The sequence below is a fragment of the Barbatula barbatula genome, assembly GCF_947034865.1.
Source record: "Barbatula barbatula genome assembly, chromosome: 5".
Classification (NCBI taxonomy): domain Eukaryota; kingdom Metazoa; phylum Chordata; class Actinopteri; order Cypriniformes; family Nemacheilidae; genus Barbatula; species Barbatula barbatula.
In genome coordinates this window covers 18,991,795-19,014,351 of record NC_136769.1, presented here as the reverse complement: position 1 = coordinate 19,014,351, position 22,557 = coordinate 18,991,795, and the positions used below count along the sequence as shown (strand labels likewise).

Below are 22,557 nucleotides of genomic sequence, written 5' to 3'. Positions count from 1 at the left end.
AAATCTTACATATCATTAAACAAGTAGTGAGTGTAGTGTGGTGAAGTGAAACAGGAAGTTCTTCTGGACTAGCGTTGAACCAGCATTGTTTACATCATCTAAAGTGACCTATAGGTCTTACAACTAAATCAGACAGTTATTGATCAGTTTGTGCATGGGGCACTTTTAAAACATTGCTTTGTCGGTTTGAGCAACCTGATCAGCCCAGGACGGCAACATAAGATCGACCATAGACATGCAAAATAAAAATGAATTATATATACGTAAGTTCAAATCTAGATGGTTGCAAAACAGACTTAGAAACAGGATTTCTAGCTTCAGTTGTTTCTATTCATTCAAAAAGCAACATGACAATAGCCACTGTAAAGATACAGGACATAATCTTCTGCCTGACAGAGCAAATGTTGTGCAAACAGATGTGAGGAAAGGAGAGAAGACAACAGCGTGAATTATGAGAACAGAGAGTAAATCTGCTGGAGGGAAAAGAAGATGAATGAATGGAGCATTTGGCAAGGAAGTTCGATGGTGTTAAAAGACAGAGAAGACACTAGGACAGGGGTTGCGTTTTCTTTTGAATTGGCTGGTGTTAGTTGGGGAGCTGGTTGAACAAAAACATTTTTTATTTCAACCTTCAGGCAAATATCCAGAAAAACTAAAATTACTTGTTTTTCTCGTTCATTATTCGGCGCTGGTCATTGTGGTATTTGAAGAACTGTCTCTTATGAATCTCCAATGAAGGGTTATCGAAATAGGTTAAATTACATTAAAATCTGGAAGCTTTTATAACCATAGCACAACCATGTCGTGAGATTTTATTTCAAAATGATTTTAGATTTTTTTAATTATATTTTTGGAACATGGTGGCTGATGTTTATGTTCCAAGGATTTTACTTTAATCAGCTTAACAGTTTTTTGTGCATTAATTCTGTTCTTCATACTTTTCGTTTCAGCATACAGTACATCTAGTGTGATGCCAAAATGTTTTTTTCACTTGGCAAAGAGATGACTGTAAGCTAAATGTAATTTGAAGGCTTTCATTTTTTATAGATTGTATTTTCAGTGTCACCATATTTTTTAATATCACGTTTGAATTACAAGTGAAACATTTTATGCCAAATAGCCAACTACGTTGTGTTTCCCTGTCACCAATTTTTGGACTATTTTGAAAACATTATATCTCAACTGATTGTAAAAGTGGGCATCTGCTGAGTCAGCATGTTTTTGTTATATAATATAAATATATAAGAAGGATATAGGGTCCACAAAGAACCATAAAGTCAAAGATTCTTTAAGGAAACTTCTCTTTCTTACTTTTTTATAATCTGAAGAACCTTTTTTTCACCACAAAGAACCTTTTGTGAAACAGAAAGGTTCTTCAGATGTTAAAGGTTTATTTGAAGTGTATAGCCAATATATCGGATACTACACTGATGTATATTTGCTATATATAATTTAGAGGAATGTTTCTTTTTGTAAGAAAACATAATTTTTAAACAGATGTGTAGCCAGGTAATCAATATGTTGGAATGTACAGTAAGACAAAGTGCTATAGATGCCAAATTTCCATGAAATATTCAAATCAAACAATGAAAATTTTAAATTTATCCTGAAGCACTTCCTGTTTCAGTTGTTGAAAATGTTCTGTTGGTTATATTTTGTAACATTTGTGTAGTGTTCCCTACAAAAACCTTCTTGACATGTTTTTCAGATCGCATTCACCTAGCAAGGATTTCTTGTCCTTTGGTCACATTATGGATGTTCTTTTCACATCCTCCTTCACTGTATTATGCCACCCCAATCTCACGGCCAACTGCTCCGACAACCAAACCACAAACTCCACATCTCCCGCTCTGGTTAACCCACCAGCTTTTGGAATGTCCTACTTTACCATGACCCTCGGCACGCTCTCAAACCTCACAGCACTGGCCATCCTAGCCAATTCCTACACCCGCTTCCGTCGTCGTGCCAAAGCCCCGTTCCTATTGCTGGCTTCATCCCTGCTTCTGAGTGACCTGGCGGGTCACGTGATCACAGGGGCCCTGGCACTGCACCTTCATTTGGGAAAAGTAAAGCATCACGGGGAGCCAGTGATCCTGGAGCCTCCACAGGCATTCTGTAAACTGTTCGGGGCTTGCATGGTGTTTTTTGGCCTTTGCCCTCTGATGCTGGGAAGCGTGATGGCGGTGGAGCGTTGCATTGGTATCACGCAACCTCTCCTGCACTCCACCGTGGTTACCATCACACGCATCCGCCTCACCATACTGCTAATCGCCTCCACGGCTTTCAGTTTAGCGGGACTCCCCCTGCTGAACGTGGGGGAATACAAACCACAGTTCCCCGGTACCTGGTGCTTTTTGCCAGTGTACGGTTCACTTTCCACAGCAGATGCAAGCCTGGCCTTGGCTTTCTCCACATTGGGGATTGTCTCATTGACAGTCTCTGTCCTTTCGAATACGATAAGTGTGATACAGTTGCTCCAGGCGAGGTTTAAGGATAAATGTGTTAAGTCAAGCATCGCTCGGAGACAAGGGTCAGTCTCCTCCTCATCCCCACGTTCCCTGGACTTGGAGATGATGACACAGTTGGCCGTCATAACCGTGGTGTCCTGCATCTGCTGGAGTCCCTTTCTTGTAAGTGAACATTTGATCAACACGTCTTTCTGCTTGTATGATTGTCTAATTTGACATCTCAATGCCAAACCTCTTCCGTTTCATTACGCAGATTTACATCCTTATATCCGTGATCAAGTTTTATGAAGGGATCTCCAGGCTGGAGCTCCAGTGTAAGGAGCTGCTTCTACTGGCCCTGCGTTTCGCTAGCTGGAATCAGATTCTGGATCCGTGGGTTTACATCCTCCTGCGGCGAGCGGTCCTGCGCAGAATTCTGCAGCTGCTGCAGCCCGAAAGAGTCTTGTTCACACAGAGCAGCTCCTACAGAGATTAGCACATAAAACAGACCAGTTTACACTGTTTACATTGAATTGTGAACTATGAACTTACATATACATATGTGGTCAATATACTTGAACAAAAAATGTGTGTCAATTATGCAAACTGTGTACTGTAGCTTTCAAAAGAGAAAGAAATCAAAATGATTTATTTGTTTCGGCAGATGCAAATGATCTGCTTATTTACGGTTACAGAAAAAAAGCATTGCATGAACATGTTAACAGTTGCAGAACTTTTAAGTTATTTAGAAAGTAACTATGTACTAAGGTTAGGTTAAGGTTTAGTACCATAGTTTAGTTATTACACGGTTATAATATTTACTATAACAAGTACACAGTATGTACATGGGAAACGGGACTGTAAAATAAAGTGCAAGCATAATAATAACAGGAATAATTACAATAATAATAGGAGGCCCTACAATTATTTTGTATTATTACTATTATTATTATTAGTATTGCACAGTTTATTGCCTTTCTTGTCATAAAATAATCCCGCATGATATTTTGAGTGAACTATGTTTACCAGGGCAAACTGTGTAAAAGAGAACTGGTTAGGAATAATACTGCCCTCGCGTGCTCTCGGAAATCTAACGTCTGAATTGAGTAATATTGGAAGTATGCAGAAACATTGAAAGTATGTAGTTACATTAAAACATTAATGTTACTTATGATTTCGTAGCATTAAAACATTGCAAGTGTCTGATAACATTATAGAGCACCGTTCCCTAAATTATTTCCGGAAAATTATAGAATATCCGAGAGCATGTTACGTGTTTCTGTGCATGAGGAACCTTTATGTTTATATATAGTTCAGCTGTTAATCTGTTTATTTAACGTCTCATAAAGTTTTGTGCATTAAATATTACAATATACAGCCTACCGTTGATATATTTTCAGCAAGTTTTACGCAAGTTATCGATCAAAACAAACCGTGCATGACCCAGAATACAATGTCCCAAAAACTGTGAAATACGAAGCGATTCATCGGTCAGTGATCAATGTCCTTATATCTCCAACGTGGTGCCCGCGGCCACCTGGTAGCCCGCATGAACAATGTAAGGTGCCCGCAGAGGGCTCAACAATAATGCTTATGACACTTGATGAATATGTGACAATATAACCATGAAAATGTTCTTATTAGCACATGTTTTAGGCTTGAATATAATCAAGTGCAAAAATATGAGAAAGAAAATTCAATTTGGTCCTTTGTGCTGAAAACTGACGTGATAAAAGTATTTTATCAACAAATAGCCCTCTTTCATGATTTGATATCTTCACGTTTGTGAAAGGTCGGAGACTCCTGCTCTACAGCCATAACAAACGCATTCCTGTCAAAACACGCTTTCCCGCTTTTATTGTGAAAAACAGCCCCTCTCTGTCCGCCATTTTGAAACGCCTTTCTCACCGTCCCCGGCTTCGTTCGTGTGGCTCTGCGCAGCCGCCAAGTGGCTGCTGATAAACACATATTTGTCAAAAGCGTGGAGGACCGAGCGCGATATTTCTCAAGAAATGTTCTTGTTTTAACGTCGAGCTCGTTTTCGGGATTATATTTTCTTCTTTATTCGATTACTTTTGGACGAGGACGGTAGTTTTGGCGTAACTGTGCTCAACCTCTAACTACAACAGCAAGGTCGTCCCATGTCTCGACGCGTCGGGCGTATCTGAAGCATTTCGCCTCACCGTAGGTGAGTTCAGCGCTCTCTGACCGGCATCGTTTGGACGACACTGCCCGGCTGATGCTGTTGTGTGTGTGTTAGCTGAAGCGAGTGTGTTAAACCGTGTACGTCATTTCTCGTGTGTTTCAGGATGCGCTATGTGTCGAGCGGCTCGCTGTCTCTCGGGTCGCTGGGTCTGCTCCGTCTCTTCGGGGCGTCCTGGTCCTGGAGCCTCGCTGCGGGTCTGGGGGTGTATTTTGGGACTGGAGGGTGGAAGTTCTTATATGTTGCCCTTCGCACGGCTAAAAGGGACATCTTGTGAGTGTCGGTGTTTACTCATTTCTCAGCATGGTGTCAAAACACATTGGAATTGTGTTATAAACACAGTTATAACAGCAGAGGTGGTTGTGCTTAACACATTGTAAGTGAATGGGGACCGATGCTCTCAAAGCTCCAGACGTAAACTTGATCATTTTGACACTTGGCAAGTAAAGATCTGCGTAGTGTTGAGTTGGGAACTGACTTGACAACATTTTTGTTTTATTAAAGTTCATTTGAACAATCTTCTAGATTCTATAAAGATATTTTTACGTGATTTATTACTTGTTAATCTAGTTTTAATTTAACAGATGTATTTACTATTTAAAATCAAAGTTCTTTAAGTATGTATAAAAAGACCAGCGCTTGCATAAATAGTTGTCATTTTAACTAAGTTTTTCGTATTAGTATTGTTCGTTAAGTAAGATATTTAAACGTAATGTCATATATGTTATTAAAAGACATATTTATATTTAATGTGTCAAAGAAACCTGTCAAAATGAGTTCTTGCAACCGGGTGACCGTGTGTTATAAGTTTTGCCGGGTTGATGCTGGGAATAACGAACCTGCAAATGTGACAACTGACCAATCAGAATCAAGCTTTCCAATTTAACAGGAGCGAATAAGAGGAGTGAATGATTGTGATTTGACCGATTTGTTATTTACAGTTTGAATATATAACATATATTTATATAATCAGAAATTAAAAACATGTAATAATGTCGTTAATAGAAAAATATATGTTTTCCTTTTTTTCCATACTGTTTTTATCTTACGCCTTCGCTTTTTGAGTGAAAATGACTATTGGGCATATGACTATGGAAATAACTAATAAGTGTTATGAAAGTGAATTTCGCATGTGAATTTTGCACTTTTTCTGAAGCCGTGCAATAGATTAAACCAAAATGTATTATTTAGTCTAGGTTTAAATTGTATTGATAAGTGTTTTTATATAAAGTATTTTTAACGTTACTTCTGGTCTTCACTGCTTTAGTTGATTGTATAGTGAAGAAAGGAATAAGGAATTCATGGGGGGTGAGAGCGAAAATGAGAGTCCCGAAAGGATCACGAGCTGAAGCTCAAACTCGGGTGGCTCATTGCGCTATTGTGCAACGTGTCCCACTTGGCTATTGCCACTGACTTAAAACTATTTCTTAAATCAGGTCAACTGTAATACGGTGTTTCGGTGTTAATTCAGCTGGTGTGAATCATAATTTTCTTCCTCTCTTGTCCATCAGCGGTCTGAATGTGCTCTTGAAGGTTAAAATCGCACTATGGCGTCACGCTCGCAACAGAGACAACATACCCTCCATCTTCGCAAAAACTGTGGCTAAGCACCCAGACAAACCAGCGCTCGTGTATGAAGCCACCGGTGAAACATGGACCTTCGCCCAGTTAGACCAGATCTCCAATTCGGTGGCCCACTGGGCGCTGAGCCAGGGCTGGAACTCAGGGGATGTGGTGGCGCTTTTCATGGAAAGCCGGCCGCTCCAGGTGGCGCTCTGGCTCGGTCTGGCCAAAGTGGGCGTGGAGGCTGCGCTGATCAACTTCAACCTCCGGCGGGATTCGCTGTTGCACTGTATGGGTGCGTCTGCATCTCGAGCGCTGGTGTTTGGAGCAGAGCTGGCAGACGGTGAGTCATAAAGATCTTTTGTGTCAGGTCACATCACAAATGTACTGAAATACATGACCGCTCTACACGGTAGCCTTGTGTTACACATAGGTCAGAAGTGACTGTGTATGCCTTCCTGTGTGTTTGCAGCTGTGTTTGAAGTGAGCCCCTCTTTGAGTGAGACCATGGTCCGGTTCTACACGGGCGATATTAGACCAGACCAGTTGGCAGCTCTGAAGTCTCAACCTCTCGACTCCATTCTGGCATCTGCTCCCCTACACCCACCTCTCTGCACCCAGACCAAGGGCTTCAATGGTGAGAGCCACAGAAAATTCAAAGGTTTACCTGTAGAGCAGACCTCAACAACAAGGAGCAAAATGTTTTTAATGCAAGTGTGGAGTAAACAACAACAACATCTGACTGCTGCAGATTTAATAGGTGACAGGTTGGATCGGTCCCCATATACAGTGCCCTCCACTATTATTGGCACCGTTGGTAAATATGAGCAAAGAAGGCTGTAAATAAATCTACATTGTTTCTCCTTTTTATCTTTTATTCAGAAAATCTACAATATTACAACAGTTCATTAAAGTAAAGCAATTTGAAGTGGGGGGAATATCACATTATGAAAAAACGATTTTCTCTTTTACACCCTGGTCACAATTATTTGCACCCTTAGACACTCTTATGAGTAAAATATCTCTCAAGTATATTCCCATTGATATTTACATTTTCTTACCACACCAAGGTGAATAGAAACATGATGCTGTCCAGTCATGACTTCTTATTGCACAGGATGATTAGTTACACAAAGCCGAAACCCCCTTAATCATTCATCACAATAGATAAAACCAGATAATATAGTTCTGTTGAGCTACACAAAATGGCTTTCAGGAAATAGTTAAAACAATACAAAGTTCCAACATCAGTGCAATGATTAAGAAGTTGTATTGGACTGGAGATGTTGAAACTCAGCTTGAAACAGGATTTGTGTCTATATTGTCTCGGCGAGGAGAAGAATTTGAGTCGCCAAAGACTCTTCAAAGAGCACAGATGAAAATTGCAGTAATCCGTTGAATTGTGGGGTCAGAAAGCATTTAATAAAATAAAGGGAAACTGCCACTTCATCAGCACAAGTTGTTTGGGACACTGTTCAAGAAACAAGTCTTCTGCTCTCATGCAAAAACAAACTCCACCATATCCATCTGCCATAGTGGAACTTCAACCAGGACTCGGGACCATAAGAAATGGAAAATAGTATTTTTGGCAGCAATAACACAAGATTTGTTTGGTGCACACAGGGATAAATGTCCACAGTTAAATATGTCGCCAGAGCTTAATTGTTGTGAACCTACTTTTATACCAGCGGTCGTGTTAAGTGGCATCATGTTATATATCAAATACCATGAAATAAAAAATCTAAACCTGACTTGCTCTGCTAGAAATATTATAATGGGTCGTGGTTAGATCTTCCATCTTCAAAATCAACAAAACAATGTGTCACCGAACGCAAGATCAAGATCCTGCCACAGTTCCCTGATCTGAACACTATAAAATATTAGTGGGATGAACTGAATATAAAAGAGCACCAACACTTGAAGGATCTTAAGAGATTCTGTATGAGGGAATGGACTCAGATGACTTGCCATATATTCTCAAACCTCGTCAGACATAAAAGAAAAGACTCTGAGCTGTTTTTCATGCAAAATAAGTTTCCAGAAATTGTGTCAATAATTGTGACCAGGATGTGTTAGAGAAAAATATTTGTTTCATAATGTGATATTCCCCCCACTTCAAAATGTTTTACTTTAATGAAATGTAGATTTTTTTGAATAAAAGATCAAAAGGAGAAACAAAGCAGATTTATTTTTACAGCCTTCTTTGCTCATATTTACCAACGGTGCCAATACTAGTGGAGGGCACTGTATTGAGCTGAGAGTGACATAATGTTTGTCTGTGAAAATCATTAACAAACTATATGTCCTGAGGTAAAAATCCAGTAAGAAATGTGACTTTCACCCACCCATTGGTAGGTGTGGCAGAAGTGAAATCTTAATATGACCCTTGAACTAAAATTAATCGACCATGTGATTCACGAATCAGATAATATTCCCAGAATTGTGATGTCTAAATTTCCTAGACCATCAACCCACTGAAGTGTTGCATTTATTTAATATACTCTGCTTTAATGGTGGTTTTGTGGCAGCCGTTCATATTCCAGACCATGAAGTTTTTACAGATGGTTAAGCAGTTGTGAAACTTCCAGACAATTAATCTGAATCCATTTGCAGGACAAGAAAACATTACAGATAAAGTGTGTTTTGATCTCGAGGGGTAGCTCTGTTTATTGTACCCTCTTAAGATTCCTCTCTTCATTACAGAGATTGTGGATTGCATATTACAGAATTTATCACAGGCACACTTCAGAATTGACTCGCCGTTTTCATTTGCATCTCGCAGGGAGGTATTTTCTCAAAGGAGCCGTGTCAGCTCTCATGATGCTTTGATAGTCTGTCAGGGGGTCCTCCATTCAATTGTCAAGACCACTTTAGATGATACGAAACGATAACCTGTTTAAAGACATATGTTTAAATGTGAAGAAAGAAATGAAGTGGAAGAGAGACAGAAGAAGTAGCTTGTTTTTCAGCATATTGTTTTGGTGAATGCTTTTGACTACAATAATCATATATATTTTGCCACTTTTTAAGCTATTCTACATTTTAATAAGTTACAAGGAACGCAGGCACAATATCACATTTTTATTGCAATACTTGTCAGTGTATATAACATGCAAAAATATTTCAAACAGTCGGGATTCTGTGACTGTTTATTTATTTTATTTTTACATTCTTTCAGATCGTTTGTTCTACATCTACACATCCGGCACCACAGGACTCCCTAAAGCTGCTATAGTAGTGCACAGTCGGTTAGTTTCCTCATATCCAATCTGTTATTCTTAAAGATAATATGTTTTTGTACAAGTAGGCTCGCTTTCATGAACATTTTGATTTTCTAGGTATTTCAGGATTGCTGCTTTTGGGTACCATTCTTTTCGGATGCGCCCAGATGACATTATCTATGACTGTTTACCCCTTTACCATTCAGCAGGTGTGTCTCGCACAAGACCAATGATATGAGACATTGTCTTCTTGACCAGTTAAACAGATTGCTGGACGTATGCTGTTTGTGTTTTTAACAGGTAATATCATGGGGGTGGGCCAGTGTTTACTTCAGGGTTTAACCGTGGTGGTCAAGAAAAAGTTTTCTGCAAGTCGCTTTTGGGAAGACTGCATTAAACACAACTGCACTGTAAGTCACGCTGTATTGAGGTCCTCCATGACTAATAATAATTTCCACAATGATAAAACTTATTTAGAAAAAAAAATGAATGCATGTGGTAAGTTCATAAATATTATACAGAAATCAGTTCATGACATATTAAAAGATAAATTACTTTCACACCAAATGCTAATGTCTTGTAATTAAAAAAAGAATTGTTTGCCACTATCCTAGGTGTCACCCATTTGTCAATAATATTTGTTTACTCATTTAAAGCACAGTAAATGTAATATGCTCCCTTATCTTTTATTTATTTTAATATGTACAAGTCAGAATTTGTACATAAATATTGTGTTACACTGAATGACAATGTAACACTATTTCAACCAAATCTTGACATTTTATTCTCCAAAAACTTAAACCATAAAGTAGACATGTCATTTACATTTAATGTGCTAAATCACTTGACATAAATCACTTTTGTAAATTTCTTTTGACGGGGACATCCTAACGTCTCTGACCCTTGACATCATTTCAATTATTAGTAAATATAGATACATACTGTACATGCATCTATTTACACAAATAATTATGTTTTTGTGTTTATGAATAGAAAACAAATATGTACAGAACATAGACATATTTTTAAACACAAACTTTTGTTCTTGATGCGATAAATCATTTGACAGCTCTAGTTGTTAAAGCTTCTGTACTTATATTTAGCATTTGTTTATACCAGTAGTTTTGACAGATGCCAAACTTATGCCACCTTCAATGACACTTGATTGTATTCGTTATTTAAAAAAACGTTAACATTTGTAAACATGTAAAAGCAGTAATACATGTAACGTTAATACTCATGCAGCAGTCTGTTTCTTCTTCTTTCTGTCTAGGTTGTGCAGTATATAGGGGAGATCTGCCGATATTTGTTGTCTCAGCCCGTGCGCCCGTCAGAGCGTCAGCACCGGGTTCGATTAGCTGTTGGGAATGGATTACGGCCCAGCGTGTGGGAGGCTTTCATGGAGCGTTTTGGAGTAAAAGAGATCGGAGAGTTCTATGGAGCTACAGAGTGTAACTGTAGCATTGCCAATATGGACGGCAAGGTCAGATATCAGTGTTACTCTGTGAAATGACAAAGCACATTTATCACTATTGATCTAGTTGAAGAAATAAACAGCCTGTCTTACCTAACACCAGGTTGGAGCTTGTGGGTTTAACAGTCGCATTCTGCCAAACGTGTACCCTATCCGGTTGGTAAAAGTGAATGAGGAGACCATGGAACTGGTACGAGACAAGCATGGATTGTGTGTGACTTGTCAACCTGGTATGTTCACACTCAAAACCTCTTTTTCTGTTTGAGTTATTTATCTATTGATTATCTGTGAACCTCATGTTCTATATTAGTTTCATTTCATGCACTTTTCTTTTTTAAATATGTGACCCTGGACAACAAAACCAGTCATAAGTAGCACAGGTATATTTGTAGCAATAGCCAGCAATACATTCTATGGGTCAAAACTAGGGATGGGCATTTTTCAATAATTTCATATTCGAATATTTGTGCCCATAAAAACGAATATTCATTAATTTAGATTATGTTAACAATTTCACATCAAGTTTATAATTATCATGAAATATTCATAATGCACTAATATTATATATATATATATATATATAACTTTTTGACCAATCATCTAAACATTGTAGTTTGAGAATTCTTCTGGAATTATTGTATGCATAACAGTAGTCATTTGAATGTTAGTCTGTTCAGCCTCAGTGATATGAACACCTGTCAGATGACGGTCCACGTGAGCTACATCATCGGTTACTGAGAGATCATTTCGCTTATCATTCACATATGAAGAGTTTGTTGCATTTAAAGTTCTCCATTAAAACACGCACGAGCCAATTTGCGTGATCTCCGACAATTAAGAAACAATGCCACTCTTGCGCATCACACGGAGCCTGCACGTCATTTGTCATCGGTTCGCTGGTTTTGAACTGTTCTTGTTATATATATTAGTTTCAACCTGCGTGCTTACACGATCGTCCTTTGTTAAGAGCTAGAGTGAGCACGAGCCTTAAGGGAGAGGCGCAGGCGCTGGATATTTCGGCCTACGTTTTTTCTTTTCTCTATTTTGTTCAGCCGCAAAACTAAATGTTTTTATAAATGCGTATTATTGTTGCTTTAACAGATATTTTCTTCTGGTTAGACCTACACTACATTTTGTTACACTGTACTTTTATATGTACACCTAACCCCACCCCGAGTGTTCTATAGGCGTACAATATTGTTGTGCGTGCACAGTAGGTTATAATCACAGGTGGCGATCGTGTCTGGGAATGTGTGCTGCAGTCCCCTCTCGTTCAAAAACACACTCTAGAGCTGCGGTCGCAAAAACCGTCAGTGTTTGAGACATTCCCTGTCAATCCCGTAGGCTAATAGAAAAGTGAATAGACAAATATATTGTGTCTGAGTTCAAGCGCATTTCTCTTCATTCAGCGATTGTAGGTTCTTCAGTTCTGCATGAGTCTTTTCATGGCTGTTTAAATAATGATTCAATGCGTGTGTTTTTAATGCAAACATTATCACATTTCGACTGCGCGTGATTGCTCTTCATTGTTTCCCTGATGTCAGTGATCACACACAAAATGACTCGCTCATGTATTCTAATGTTGAGCATGTGTGACAGACAACCGTCTCTGTTGTTATTGTGAATGATCCGCTGGTCAGTTTTCAGTACTCATGTTGGAGATGACGTCCCTGCAGACGTATTTATGTTTTCAATTAGTGTAGTATGATAGCCTATTCCATACTACATTGTCAGACCTTGACAGGTCGTTGACCACTATTTTCATTATCGATTTTATAATTGTTAAAATGTGCAAAGGAAAATCAACAGACATTCCTCCCCTACAGCTTGTTTCATTTGTGCGTGTAGGATTAGTTATTCTGTTTGTGCTCACAGGAGAGCCTGGGCTGCTGGTGGGGAGAATCAACCAGCAGGATCCTCTGCGGCGCTTCGACGGCTATGCCAATCAGGATGCCACCAGGAAGAAGATTGCCCACAATGTATTCAAGAAAAACGACTCTGCATATCTGTCAGGTGCCGAGAAAAACATCCATGTCTAGACATTTTGGATCACAAAAGTCTTGTCTGTAGATTAGAATATGTGAATTTCAATTAAGAAGAACCCAAGCTGTATCTAAAGACATTAATACTGTACAGAGTCAGACATGCTAACAACCGTGGCGATCATATTTTTCTTTATTTTTTGCTCAAGCCAATAAGTTGTGTTGGTTGGTGTCTCTCAGGTGACGTTTTGGTGATGGATGAACTTGGATACATGTATTTCCGGGACCGCAGCGGTGATACTTTTCGTTGGAAGGGTGAAAACGTCTCAACTACCGAGGTGGAGGGAACGTTGAGCGGTCTGTTAGGACAGACTGATGTGGCAGTGTTTGGAGTAACTGTACCAGGTGAGGAAATAAAAGAAACATTTCTTTGGAGGACCAACATGTACTTCAGAGATATAAAGTGTGTGTGTTTGTGTCCTCAGGTGTGGAGGGGAAGGCTGGAATGGCTGCCATCGCTGATTCAACCGGACGTTTTAACTGTGAATCTTTCCTGAAGGAGGTTCAGCAAGCTCTGCCTCCATATGCACGGCCGGTGTTTCTACGTATCTCACCGTGTGTTGATACCACAGGTTAGTGAAGACGGCCGAAATGTCCTAACTATTATTAACAACTGTCTCAAGTGTTCATGTTCCCAATTTCCTACTTTCACAGGAACGTTTAAAATTCAGAAGACCAGATTGCAGAGGGAAGGGTACGACCCACGGCTCACAAATGACCAGATTTACTTTTTTAACTCAAGAGCAGGCCGATTCGAGCTTGTGACCGAAGAGATGTATAATGCTTTCGAAGAAGGCCGGATATCTCTTTGAGATGAAGAATGGAGTCCAAACCCACCATCTGGGACGTATTGCAAGCGTAACCAATAGATTTGTCCAACTAGTATTAGACAAATTTTTTAATAATAGTATTGCATTTGAGAGGTTTTAGTATTAGAAAGCACAAGCTGTGCCTTGCAAATGACGAACTGATATGCAACATTTGAAAGAATAGTGAGCAAGTTATTTCTTAATCCATGATTCTGAACAGATGGTTGTGTACAACCGGTTTTACTAAAGGCATTACTGTCGAAAGACAAGATTAAAAATGAGGTCTATTTTTCTATTTGACATTAAGCTTATACCACTAGACCAGTGGTTCTCAAACTGGGGTCCCCCAGATGGATTCAGCGGGAGCACAGATTTTGTGTCATTTTATGAAATATATACTTTTTTTATTTTATGCAATCGAACACCAGAAATTTTTATTTAAATTACGTTTAAAATTCTGAGTTTAAGATTACAAGTCTTTATTTGGAGGGCCACAAAGCGATGCACTTCACACGAAGGGGGCCTTGCAATGAAAAGTTTGAGAACTACTGCACTAGACAACTGAAATATGATAATGTGTGAATGTTAACCGATTTGAGACTTTTATTACACAAACTTTTATTAAAATGTCTAGTTGTTGCGTTTAATCCCCAAAGTGACTTTATTTTAGCATACGGAACGATACTGAGTATCTACAAATAGCCACAAACAAAGTGCCTTAGATTTGACCTCCCTAAGCTTCAATCATAAGTGATAACGGAGAGTTGTTCCAGTGCCATGATACTGATATGATGCAGATAAGCATTGAGTAATCGTATTAATCTTCTGAAGACTTCTGAATGAATAAATGTTCTTACTGCTACACTTATTCATATCTTGAGTGTGATTCTTCTGACATGATTTATTGTATAAGAAATATTTTGACCACAAACTTTGTTTACATATTGAGATCTCTTATGATCATGATTTTATTGTGCATTCCAATTAATATCAATCGAATTGCAGTTGGTTTGTTTTGATTTAAGCCATAACAACTCAAAAAAACACATTAAAAACATAACATCCTAAAAAAAATTTAAACAAACTCTTCAAATAGTTTTGCGTAAAGAAAATGTATATTTTAGAACCTTTAAAGGTGCTGTGTGTTATTTTCAGGAGGCTCTATTGATAGAAATGCAATATAATATAGATATGTCTTCCGATGTGTATAAAGACCTAGGACATCTTCGGTGCGGTTTCCCGAAAAGGGCTTAAGCCTAGTCCGAGACTAACTTAAAATATTTCAGTGAGGCCTAGTCCTGTTTTAAACTAATCCCTGTCTGGGAACCGCCCCATTAAGTGTTATGTTTTTATTATCTTAGAATGAGCTATTTCTATCCACATACACTGCGGGTCCCCTTACATGGAATTCGCCATGTTGTTTCAACAGTAGCCCTAAACGGAGTTTCGTTAATACATTATCTCCTACAGCAAAAAAGCAAAAACTTATTTTAGAGCTGTTAGCCACCGTAGTGCTTCAAAAGGGAGGTGAACAGTGAGCCATTGGCTGCAATTCGCTATCTCGCCACTAGATGTCGCAAATATCTCCACATTGCTCCTTTACGATTTTTTAAGACTTTTTAAAGATTACACACATCATTTCCTAGCGTAATGCAAAATAAAAATGAACTTTTTTGTTGTACAGTAAGAACATGTTTGTGTCCAGAAAGAGTTCTTATCGCAATTCATGTCACATGTGCTTTAAAAACATTACAAAGTTACTACAATTTATACAAACTGTGGCTTGCTGTGCCACAGAAGACCCTTTTTTGGTACCCCAAAGAACCATTCAGTCAAAGGTTCTTTAAAGAACAATCTCTTTCTTACTTTTTATCATTTAAAAACAGAAAGGTTCTTCAGATTACCAAAAGGTTCAAATAACTTTTTGATGCATCTTTTATGTAATATGCAAACCCATTTCATTCCTATTTTGCTGTTGATTTTGTATTGAAATGTGACCTTGTTGTCCAAATCAACCTGTTGATAAGACATATACAATAAAAAATACCATAGAAGCACAATTTATAGCGGGAAAGGTTCAACAGACGCTGAGAAAGGTGTGGTTCTTATAAGAACTTCTTTGTGGAACCTCTTTTCCGTTTTTAAGAGTGTACCAGCTTTTCCAAAGCAAGTGTACGTGTTATTTTTATCTAACTCACCCACATACAACACGTGTAACATGAGTAAAGGTCCAGGACGAGAAGCGCTGAGCTGGACATTTTTTACAGGCCTATCAGTCCATGCTAACAGACACCCTCGCCGGCAACACTTTTAACGGGTGTTCCTTACAGGCGCTGCAGAAGTACGGGAATGCTCTCGAAATGATGATGTCTGTGAAGGTGAACAGCGGTGTTCTCTCCCGTGGGTCATAGAAAGTCACCTTAGATCTGTCCATGTCCAATACAACCCTCACGACCTGCACCTCCCTGTTCATTTTGAGCGGAGACCACGGGGCGGTACAGGCTTTGTACTCTCCATTTCGCAGTCGGATGGTCCAGAATCCTTCCGCCGGGGTCAGCACGTGCTTTCCCTTCCGGTTGATGGATGCGCTTGCCACTCCGATGACCCAATAGGTGTTGTTCTTGACCTCCACGTCCCAGCTGTGGCGGCCGCAGCTGAAGCCCTCGTTGGCCAGCATTTCTGCGCTCACGTCGAAGCGCTCGGGGTTGTCTGGGAGGTTATAGGTCTGAGAACAGCATTGTAATGTGGTCAGATCTTCTGACAGGAGGAAACAGCTTGCCGCGGTGTTTGGGTCGAGGGCCACTGGAGCTAGATAATTGGAAAGTTTGTCATTTTTGACATTACCATTGTCATTTTTCCTACTATGGTAGTCAATGATGACCACGAACTGAAAGGTTACAAGCATTCATCCAAATATCTTTCTTTGCGTTCATCAGAACAAAGAGAGTTTTGGAACAACTCAAGGGTGAGTGAAACATTTTTTGGAGTGGTCTTCTGTATATGACCTAAACCTACCTATACTTACTATATGTAATAATATCCTTCATCCTTTCCCAGACTTTGAACTTCAAGGAGCCCAGGTATTTGGCTGTATCAAGGAGAGAGCCTGTTACCATCTCTGGTTCCTGGGGAATACGCCAGCTTCTGTAAATACAGCAATGACTGCAGTGTTATTTTGGGATTTTGTGATACTGGGTAAAGGTGATATTGAAAATATGTGGTGGTGTTTTGTACCTTTTTATAGTGTCTTTGTAATTCTAGGTGAATAAGAAAGACCTTGTTACTAAAAAAGCAAGGTTTGGATTGTTTACATTTTGGGGTCTTTTTAAAACGGTCACCTTGAGGAACGGTATATCCTGAGCTCTCATCTCCTGTTCGATACTTCTTATAGTGTTGGTGAGAGATGTGATGTCATTTTCCAGATCTTCAATCTTGTCTTTCATTATCTGGCTCTTCTGAAGTTTCTCTTGCTTTAACATGGAGAGCATGGATGCCTCCTCATCCCGCAGGAACTGATGCAGGGTCTCAAACCCGGCTTGTATCTGACTCTCTGTATGATCTGCCTGATTCTATAATGAGACGGTAATGATAAACTTTCTTTGTAGAGGAAAATACATTATTTCTCATGATAAACAGAGTGAAACGAAAGTACCTTAATGTGCTCTGCTGTTTGCTCATGGGTAAGTTTGGCTTTTTGGAAGAGCTTCAGCTTTTCTCGAAGTGGCTTTAGTGCGTTTTTGAGTTCCTCCTTTGGAAAATAATGAAGAGAGCAATGAAAAGCCATTCAAGGAAAGTGACTTAAGATATTTAGACTTGTTTTATGAAAGAAAATATAACAAGTTTATGTATAAAATGAGGTAAAAATCTGCCAGTGGCGTAAGAAATATAAACTTGACTTTTTCTAAAGGAATAGTTCACCTTTAAAATGAAAATTCTGTCATCATTTACTCACCCTGTTGTCATTTTAAACCTTTGTGATTTTCTTTCTTCTGCAAAACACAAAAGAAGATATTTTGAAAAATGTTTTGCAACCAAATCCGTTGGTCCCCATTGACTTCGATTGTATGGACACAACACCAATGCAAGTCAATGGGGACCAACATTGTTTTGTTACATATATTTTAAAAATAACTTTGTGTTTTGCAGAAATGTACTTACCCAGTTATTATATTTACTGTATAAGTCCACAGTATGTACATGGGAAACAGGATTGTTAAATAAAGTGCTACCATCATTTTCATTTTGAATCTGAACTGTTCCTTTAAATAGCTAATTCAAGTTTTTATTTCTTACCTCTAATATGGTGATCAATGAGGTCCAAGAACTATTTGGTTACAAGCATTCTTCCAAATATCTTTCTCTGTGTTCATCACAACAATGAAATGTATACAGATTTGGAACAACTCAAAGGTGATTCAATGATGACAGATTTTAAATTTTTAGAGTAACTAGCCCTTGTTTTTTGAGTTATTATCTGTTTTTGCAAATTAATTCTTCAATAATCCTCTCCAACAATGGATCTACTGAGGGTTGATGATATCGTGAGTTAAACAAGAGATTTCCATTTTTATCTCTCTAGCCAAAACATTATGTGGTGTGACAAGAACAGGCCTTGCAGGACCCTTATCTGTCCTTGTTCATGACCTTAAAAGTTAAGAATTGCACGGGTGTTTCCTTACATCAACTCTAAACTGAGCTTTACGTCAAGAAGGGTAAGCGAGACTGGAAAAGAACACAGGCATCTTGTTTCAACCTTGCCAGGAGGCGCACATCCACCAAGAATATACAGCTAATAATAGCATGCTATAAAACCAACCAAGGATCCATAAAGATATTTTTATTTGCAAATAAAAGAGAAATGCTTGCAGTCCTCTTCAGAGATTCTCAAACCGTGCAGACCTACCTTACAGTCCTGCGAGGCCTCATCTAAAGAATATAACCTGTGACCCTTGTGGTTGCCCAGGGACTTGCATTTGCTACAAGTGGGCTCCAGGTCCTCCAAACAGAAGAGACTCAATCTCTCTCCATGTTCCTTGCATGCCATAGGATCATTTTTTGAGCGCTCCATCAGAAATCCTTCGCATGTCTTCTCAAGCGTGGTGTTGACTATGAGCTCCCCCATAGATGATGGCTGACAGCAGAGAGGACATTCGCAAGCTCCCACGCCGTTCCACAGGCTCTCCAGACAGCGTTTACAGAAGCGATGTCTGCAAAACAGCACCACCGGCTTTTCAAAGATGCTTCCACAGATGGGGCAGGAGAGGTCTTCTTCAAGACGTGATTGCTTGGTAGCCATCGCTTCTGTGAGTCGACGCTCCACCTACCCGCTTAAGATCACTCCTGGGAGATCTGGCTTGTGATTGGCTCCAGTAAACACTACATCAGCGGTCGTTCACCAGACTGTCACCTGATATCTTCTGACGGTCGTAAGCATTTTATTATGCAACCTCAAGGGTCATATGCTGGAGTTATTTGAGCTTAGCACGGATGTGCTGTAGCATGGGGAGCATGTCAGGGTCTTATTTCCTTCTAATGGAGTGGATTAATAATATTTACAACCTCGTAAGAATTTTTATATTGACAGATATGGACCACAGTGACGGCAATAAAGGGACAGTTCAGCCAAAAATGAAAATTCTTCATTTATTTACCCCCACACCTGTTTGACCAAACACAAAGGAAGCTATTTTGAAGAATTTCGGTAACCCAATAATTGCGCAACATTGACTTTTATTGAATGGACAGGTATTGTTCTGGCTTTCATTGGATCTAGTAACTTGTATTAGCACCTTTTTGCATTATTGCTCTTTGAATTCTTTGTAAGTCGCTTTGGATAAAAGCGTCTGCTAAATGACTACATGTAAATATAAAACCAATGCTCAATGCTGTTCTTTAAATCTTCTTTTGCGTTGTGCAAAAGATAGAAAGTCATAAAATGTTGAAATGAAAAGAAGGGTAAATCATCTTCGGTGAACTGTCACTTTAAACAACATTGGACCACATTGACTTTCAATTGTATGAACATACACCACTCATACATTTCTCAAAGTATCATCTTTCGTGTTCCAAAGAAACACTACTCACATACAGGTTATAAATGACATGAAGGTGAACAAATGGTTCTGATACTTTATCTTCATCGCTGAGCTGTGTCATGCTGTATTTCGTACCTTTATCTTTTGCTCCATGTGTTTTGTAAGACAGGATTCAGAGATCTCTCTGCAGAAGGGACATTCAGAACCTTTCTTCTCCCAAAACTGCTGACAACAGATTTCACAGAAACTGTGCCCACATAAAATGCAGCAGAGGACTACAGGAACGTTGAAGATCTGACCACACAATGAACAACAGGGTTCCTCCTCTAAAACAGGCAATGCACCCTCCATTTTCGCTGCTGAAATGATGTTCTGCGAGCGTCCTGACTGATACTGATAAAAATATCAACTCACCATGCGTCCTTACAGACTCCAGACATCTGACCTTTAGTCATGACTGCGGCACGTAAGTAAGTCACATAGAGAGAGTACGGCACTACGGACCTCACACTATATGCTAAATCTGATTTGTGAGAGATGTAATGTTGACAAATTGTATAATTATTAAATCATCATTTCTCTGTAAAGATGTATTGTGATACTGTACATTATACGTAAGGAAATAACTCACTGGTTGTTTTACCCATGTTGTCATTGTTATACGCAATCCTGGGCTTGTTTTCTCACAAAGTAGCATTTCCATATTGGCAATTGAGTTTTTTCTTATTTCCGCACATTTCTACATTTTAGTCTTGGTTATGGCCTCATCCTAGCTTGGGTCTACTGCACAGTTTCTGATACCTCGCCATAGTTCTGTTTTCACCAGCTCGGGGATTTTTTTAAAGCACTGATCTTCTTCTGGGTTCATCAGAAGGAATGGGAGAAATGGAATCTGTGCAGCAAATCTCATCAAAATAATGTTTTAATAAGATGAAATCGAATCCATAAAAACTTGCAACAATTAATTCATTAAATGATGTAGCGCCACTGCTACCTGTTGAAATGACCTCAAATAAACTTCATCTTTACATTTCATATTGATGAACAGTGTGAACATTTTATGAATGGCATAGATGTTATTCAGATTAAAATGTAACAACTTTAAAGGAATAGTTCACCGAAAAATGGACCCCATGGACTTGATAATATAGTTGTTGTTCCTACCATGGAAAGTCAATAGGGACCATTTTTAGGGAGAACTATTCCTTGAAGAAGATGCGCCGTATTTCTTGCATAAAGCCACTGACACCTGGTGGTCATTAGTGGTATACACTTTTATATATTTCTTCGTCTTTCTTTTTCTTAACATATTTTTAACATTTAACTAGGGGCGTTAATAACATAAAACAAAACATGTGTACAAATCATTCATATATTTATCAAAACTGTATAAAACAAATGACAAAATATTTTCATACTTTCATCGAAAGTCTTGTCACACACATCGCATGTTATTACGGAGATTATCTTTGGACCATATTATGTTATGCCATTTGCTGACTTTTTCGCCCCTAACTCCTTTATAGTGCTCTTTATCCGGTGTCCGCCATTTTGTAGTGTTGTCCGAATTCTGAGGAAGCATCCACTTCTTTAGACAGACCCTTGCGAACTTCAACTTGACGTGACATCACAGCAGATCGCTCAACTGTAGTCTATGGTGTATCCATTTGTAAATGAAACGCATAATAACGTATGTTGTAATGTAATACTTCTAGCTAGCTTAGCCTATGTTTACAGTCTAAGATTATACTATTGATGTTACGACTGTGTAATAACATTTTTTCTCTAATAGCTTTTACAGCTATATAGTGAATGTGTGAACAAGTGACGACTGCGCATTACAAGTTGCTTGATAGATGTTACAAACTAATACTTTCACATTTGTCCATGAGACAAATCATAGAATGCAGCACGTCATGGTTTATACGGCAGTAAAATCAGAAACCGGGGCTTTATGCCAAAGTGTTATCAAGGAGATGCAAAAGGTCTGGAGAACGCTTAACAGCTCACAGGAATCATGTGAGGCACCTCGGCCAATCATATAACAGCCTCTAGTCTGCTTTTCTGCATTATGCAATATTATAAAGTCTAAAATACACTACAAGACTGTTGTTCAGGAACTCAAATGAACAAAATATATAACACTGTCCTAGTGGTTTTTGGATATTTTATTGGAAAAAGCCATAACAGCTAACTAATAACAATAAACACATGATAACATAAAAAAAACAGTGTCAGCTCTACAGGTGGAAATGAGGGAAATGCCATTACAGCTCAGAAGAAAGCAGTTGCTGATGAGTTATTGGCTAAATCTTCAGGGTCATTCAAGTTATTATCATCAAACAGCACAGTATCCCCGTGCTGGGAAAAAGAAAAAGCTAAGAAGAGTTGCTTTGCATGGATGTTGGCGGAAGAAATGTCGTTGATTTATAAGAACAGTTATTTTACCAATATTTATCAATTATCAGTGTACACAGTAGAGTTGTTGGCAGTCGCATTACAGTGGATTGAGGAGAAAAAATTGGTTATTTGTACAGATTCATGTTTTGCTTTGAAATCACTGAAAACGTTCACACCAATCCGGAGGACATCGTAAAGGAGATATTTAAAAATATAGACTCTATCATATGAATATCATGATAATATTGATGTGGATACCAGCACATAAAGGTATAAACGGTAATGAAGAAGTGGATAGATTAGCAAAACAAACCTTGGAAGATATAGAAAGCATGAATATTTCATTTAGTAAAAGGAAAGCAA

The 22,557-nt window shown here is 38.7% G+C and overlaps 3 protein-coding genes across 3 annotated transcripts; 2 read left to right on the top strand and 1 right to left on the bottom strand.

Moving 5' to 3' along the window:
- Positions 1–1,751: 1,751 nt before the first annotated feature.
- ptger1c (prostaglandin E receptor 1c (subtype EP1)) lies at positions 1,752–2,943 on the top strand (the record flags this gene model as incomplete). The annotated part of the gene is made up of 2 exons (XM_079457483.1): positions 1,752–2,630; positions 2,722–2,943. 2 exons carry the CDS (start codon positions 1,752–1,754, stop codon positions 2,941–2,943), a joined length of 1,101 nt encoding a protein of 366 aa, XP_079313609.1.
- Positions 2,944–4,329: 1,386 nt separating this feature from the next.
- On the top strand, positions 4,330–14,632 carry slc27a1a (solute carrier family 27 member 1a). Its single transcript, XM_079456596.1, has 13 exons — positions 4,330–4,635; positions 4,756–4,923; positions 6,162–6,556; positions 6,686–6,850; positions 9,392–9,461; positions 9,552–9,643; positions 9,735–9,844; positions 10,708–10,917; positions 11,012–11,138; positions 12,784–12,921; positions 13,131–13,295; positions 13,376–13,522; positions 13,605–14,632. Exons 2-13 carry the CDS (start codon positions 4,757–4,759, stop codon positions 13,760–13,762), a joined length of 1,944 nt encoding a protein of 647 aa, XP_079312722.1. The 5' UTR covers positions 4,330–4,635; position 4,756; the 3' UTR covers positions 13,763–14,632.
- A 1,399-nt stretch (positions 14,633–16,031) lies between these two features.
- On the bottom strand, positions 16,032–19,055 carry trim35-13 (tripartite motif containing 35-13; the record flags this gene model as incomplete). Its single annotated transcript, XM_079456595.1, has 6 exons — positions 16,032–16,567; positions 16,785–16,903; positions 16,994–17,016; positions 17,098–17,328; positions 17,412–17,507; positions 18,663–19,055. The coding sequence occupies 6 exons, from the start codon at positions 19,053–19,055 to the stop codon at positions 16,032–16,034; spliced, it is 1,398 nt and encodes a 465-aa protein (XP_079312721.1).
- Between the last annotated feature and the right edge of the window lie 3,502 nt (positions 19,056–22,557).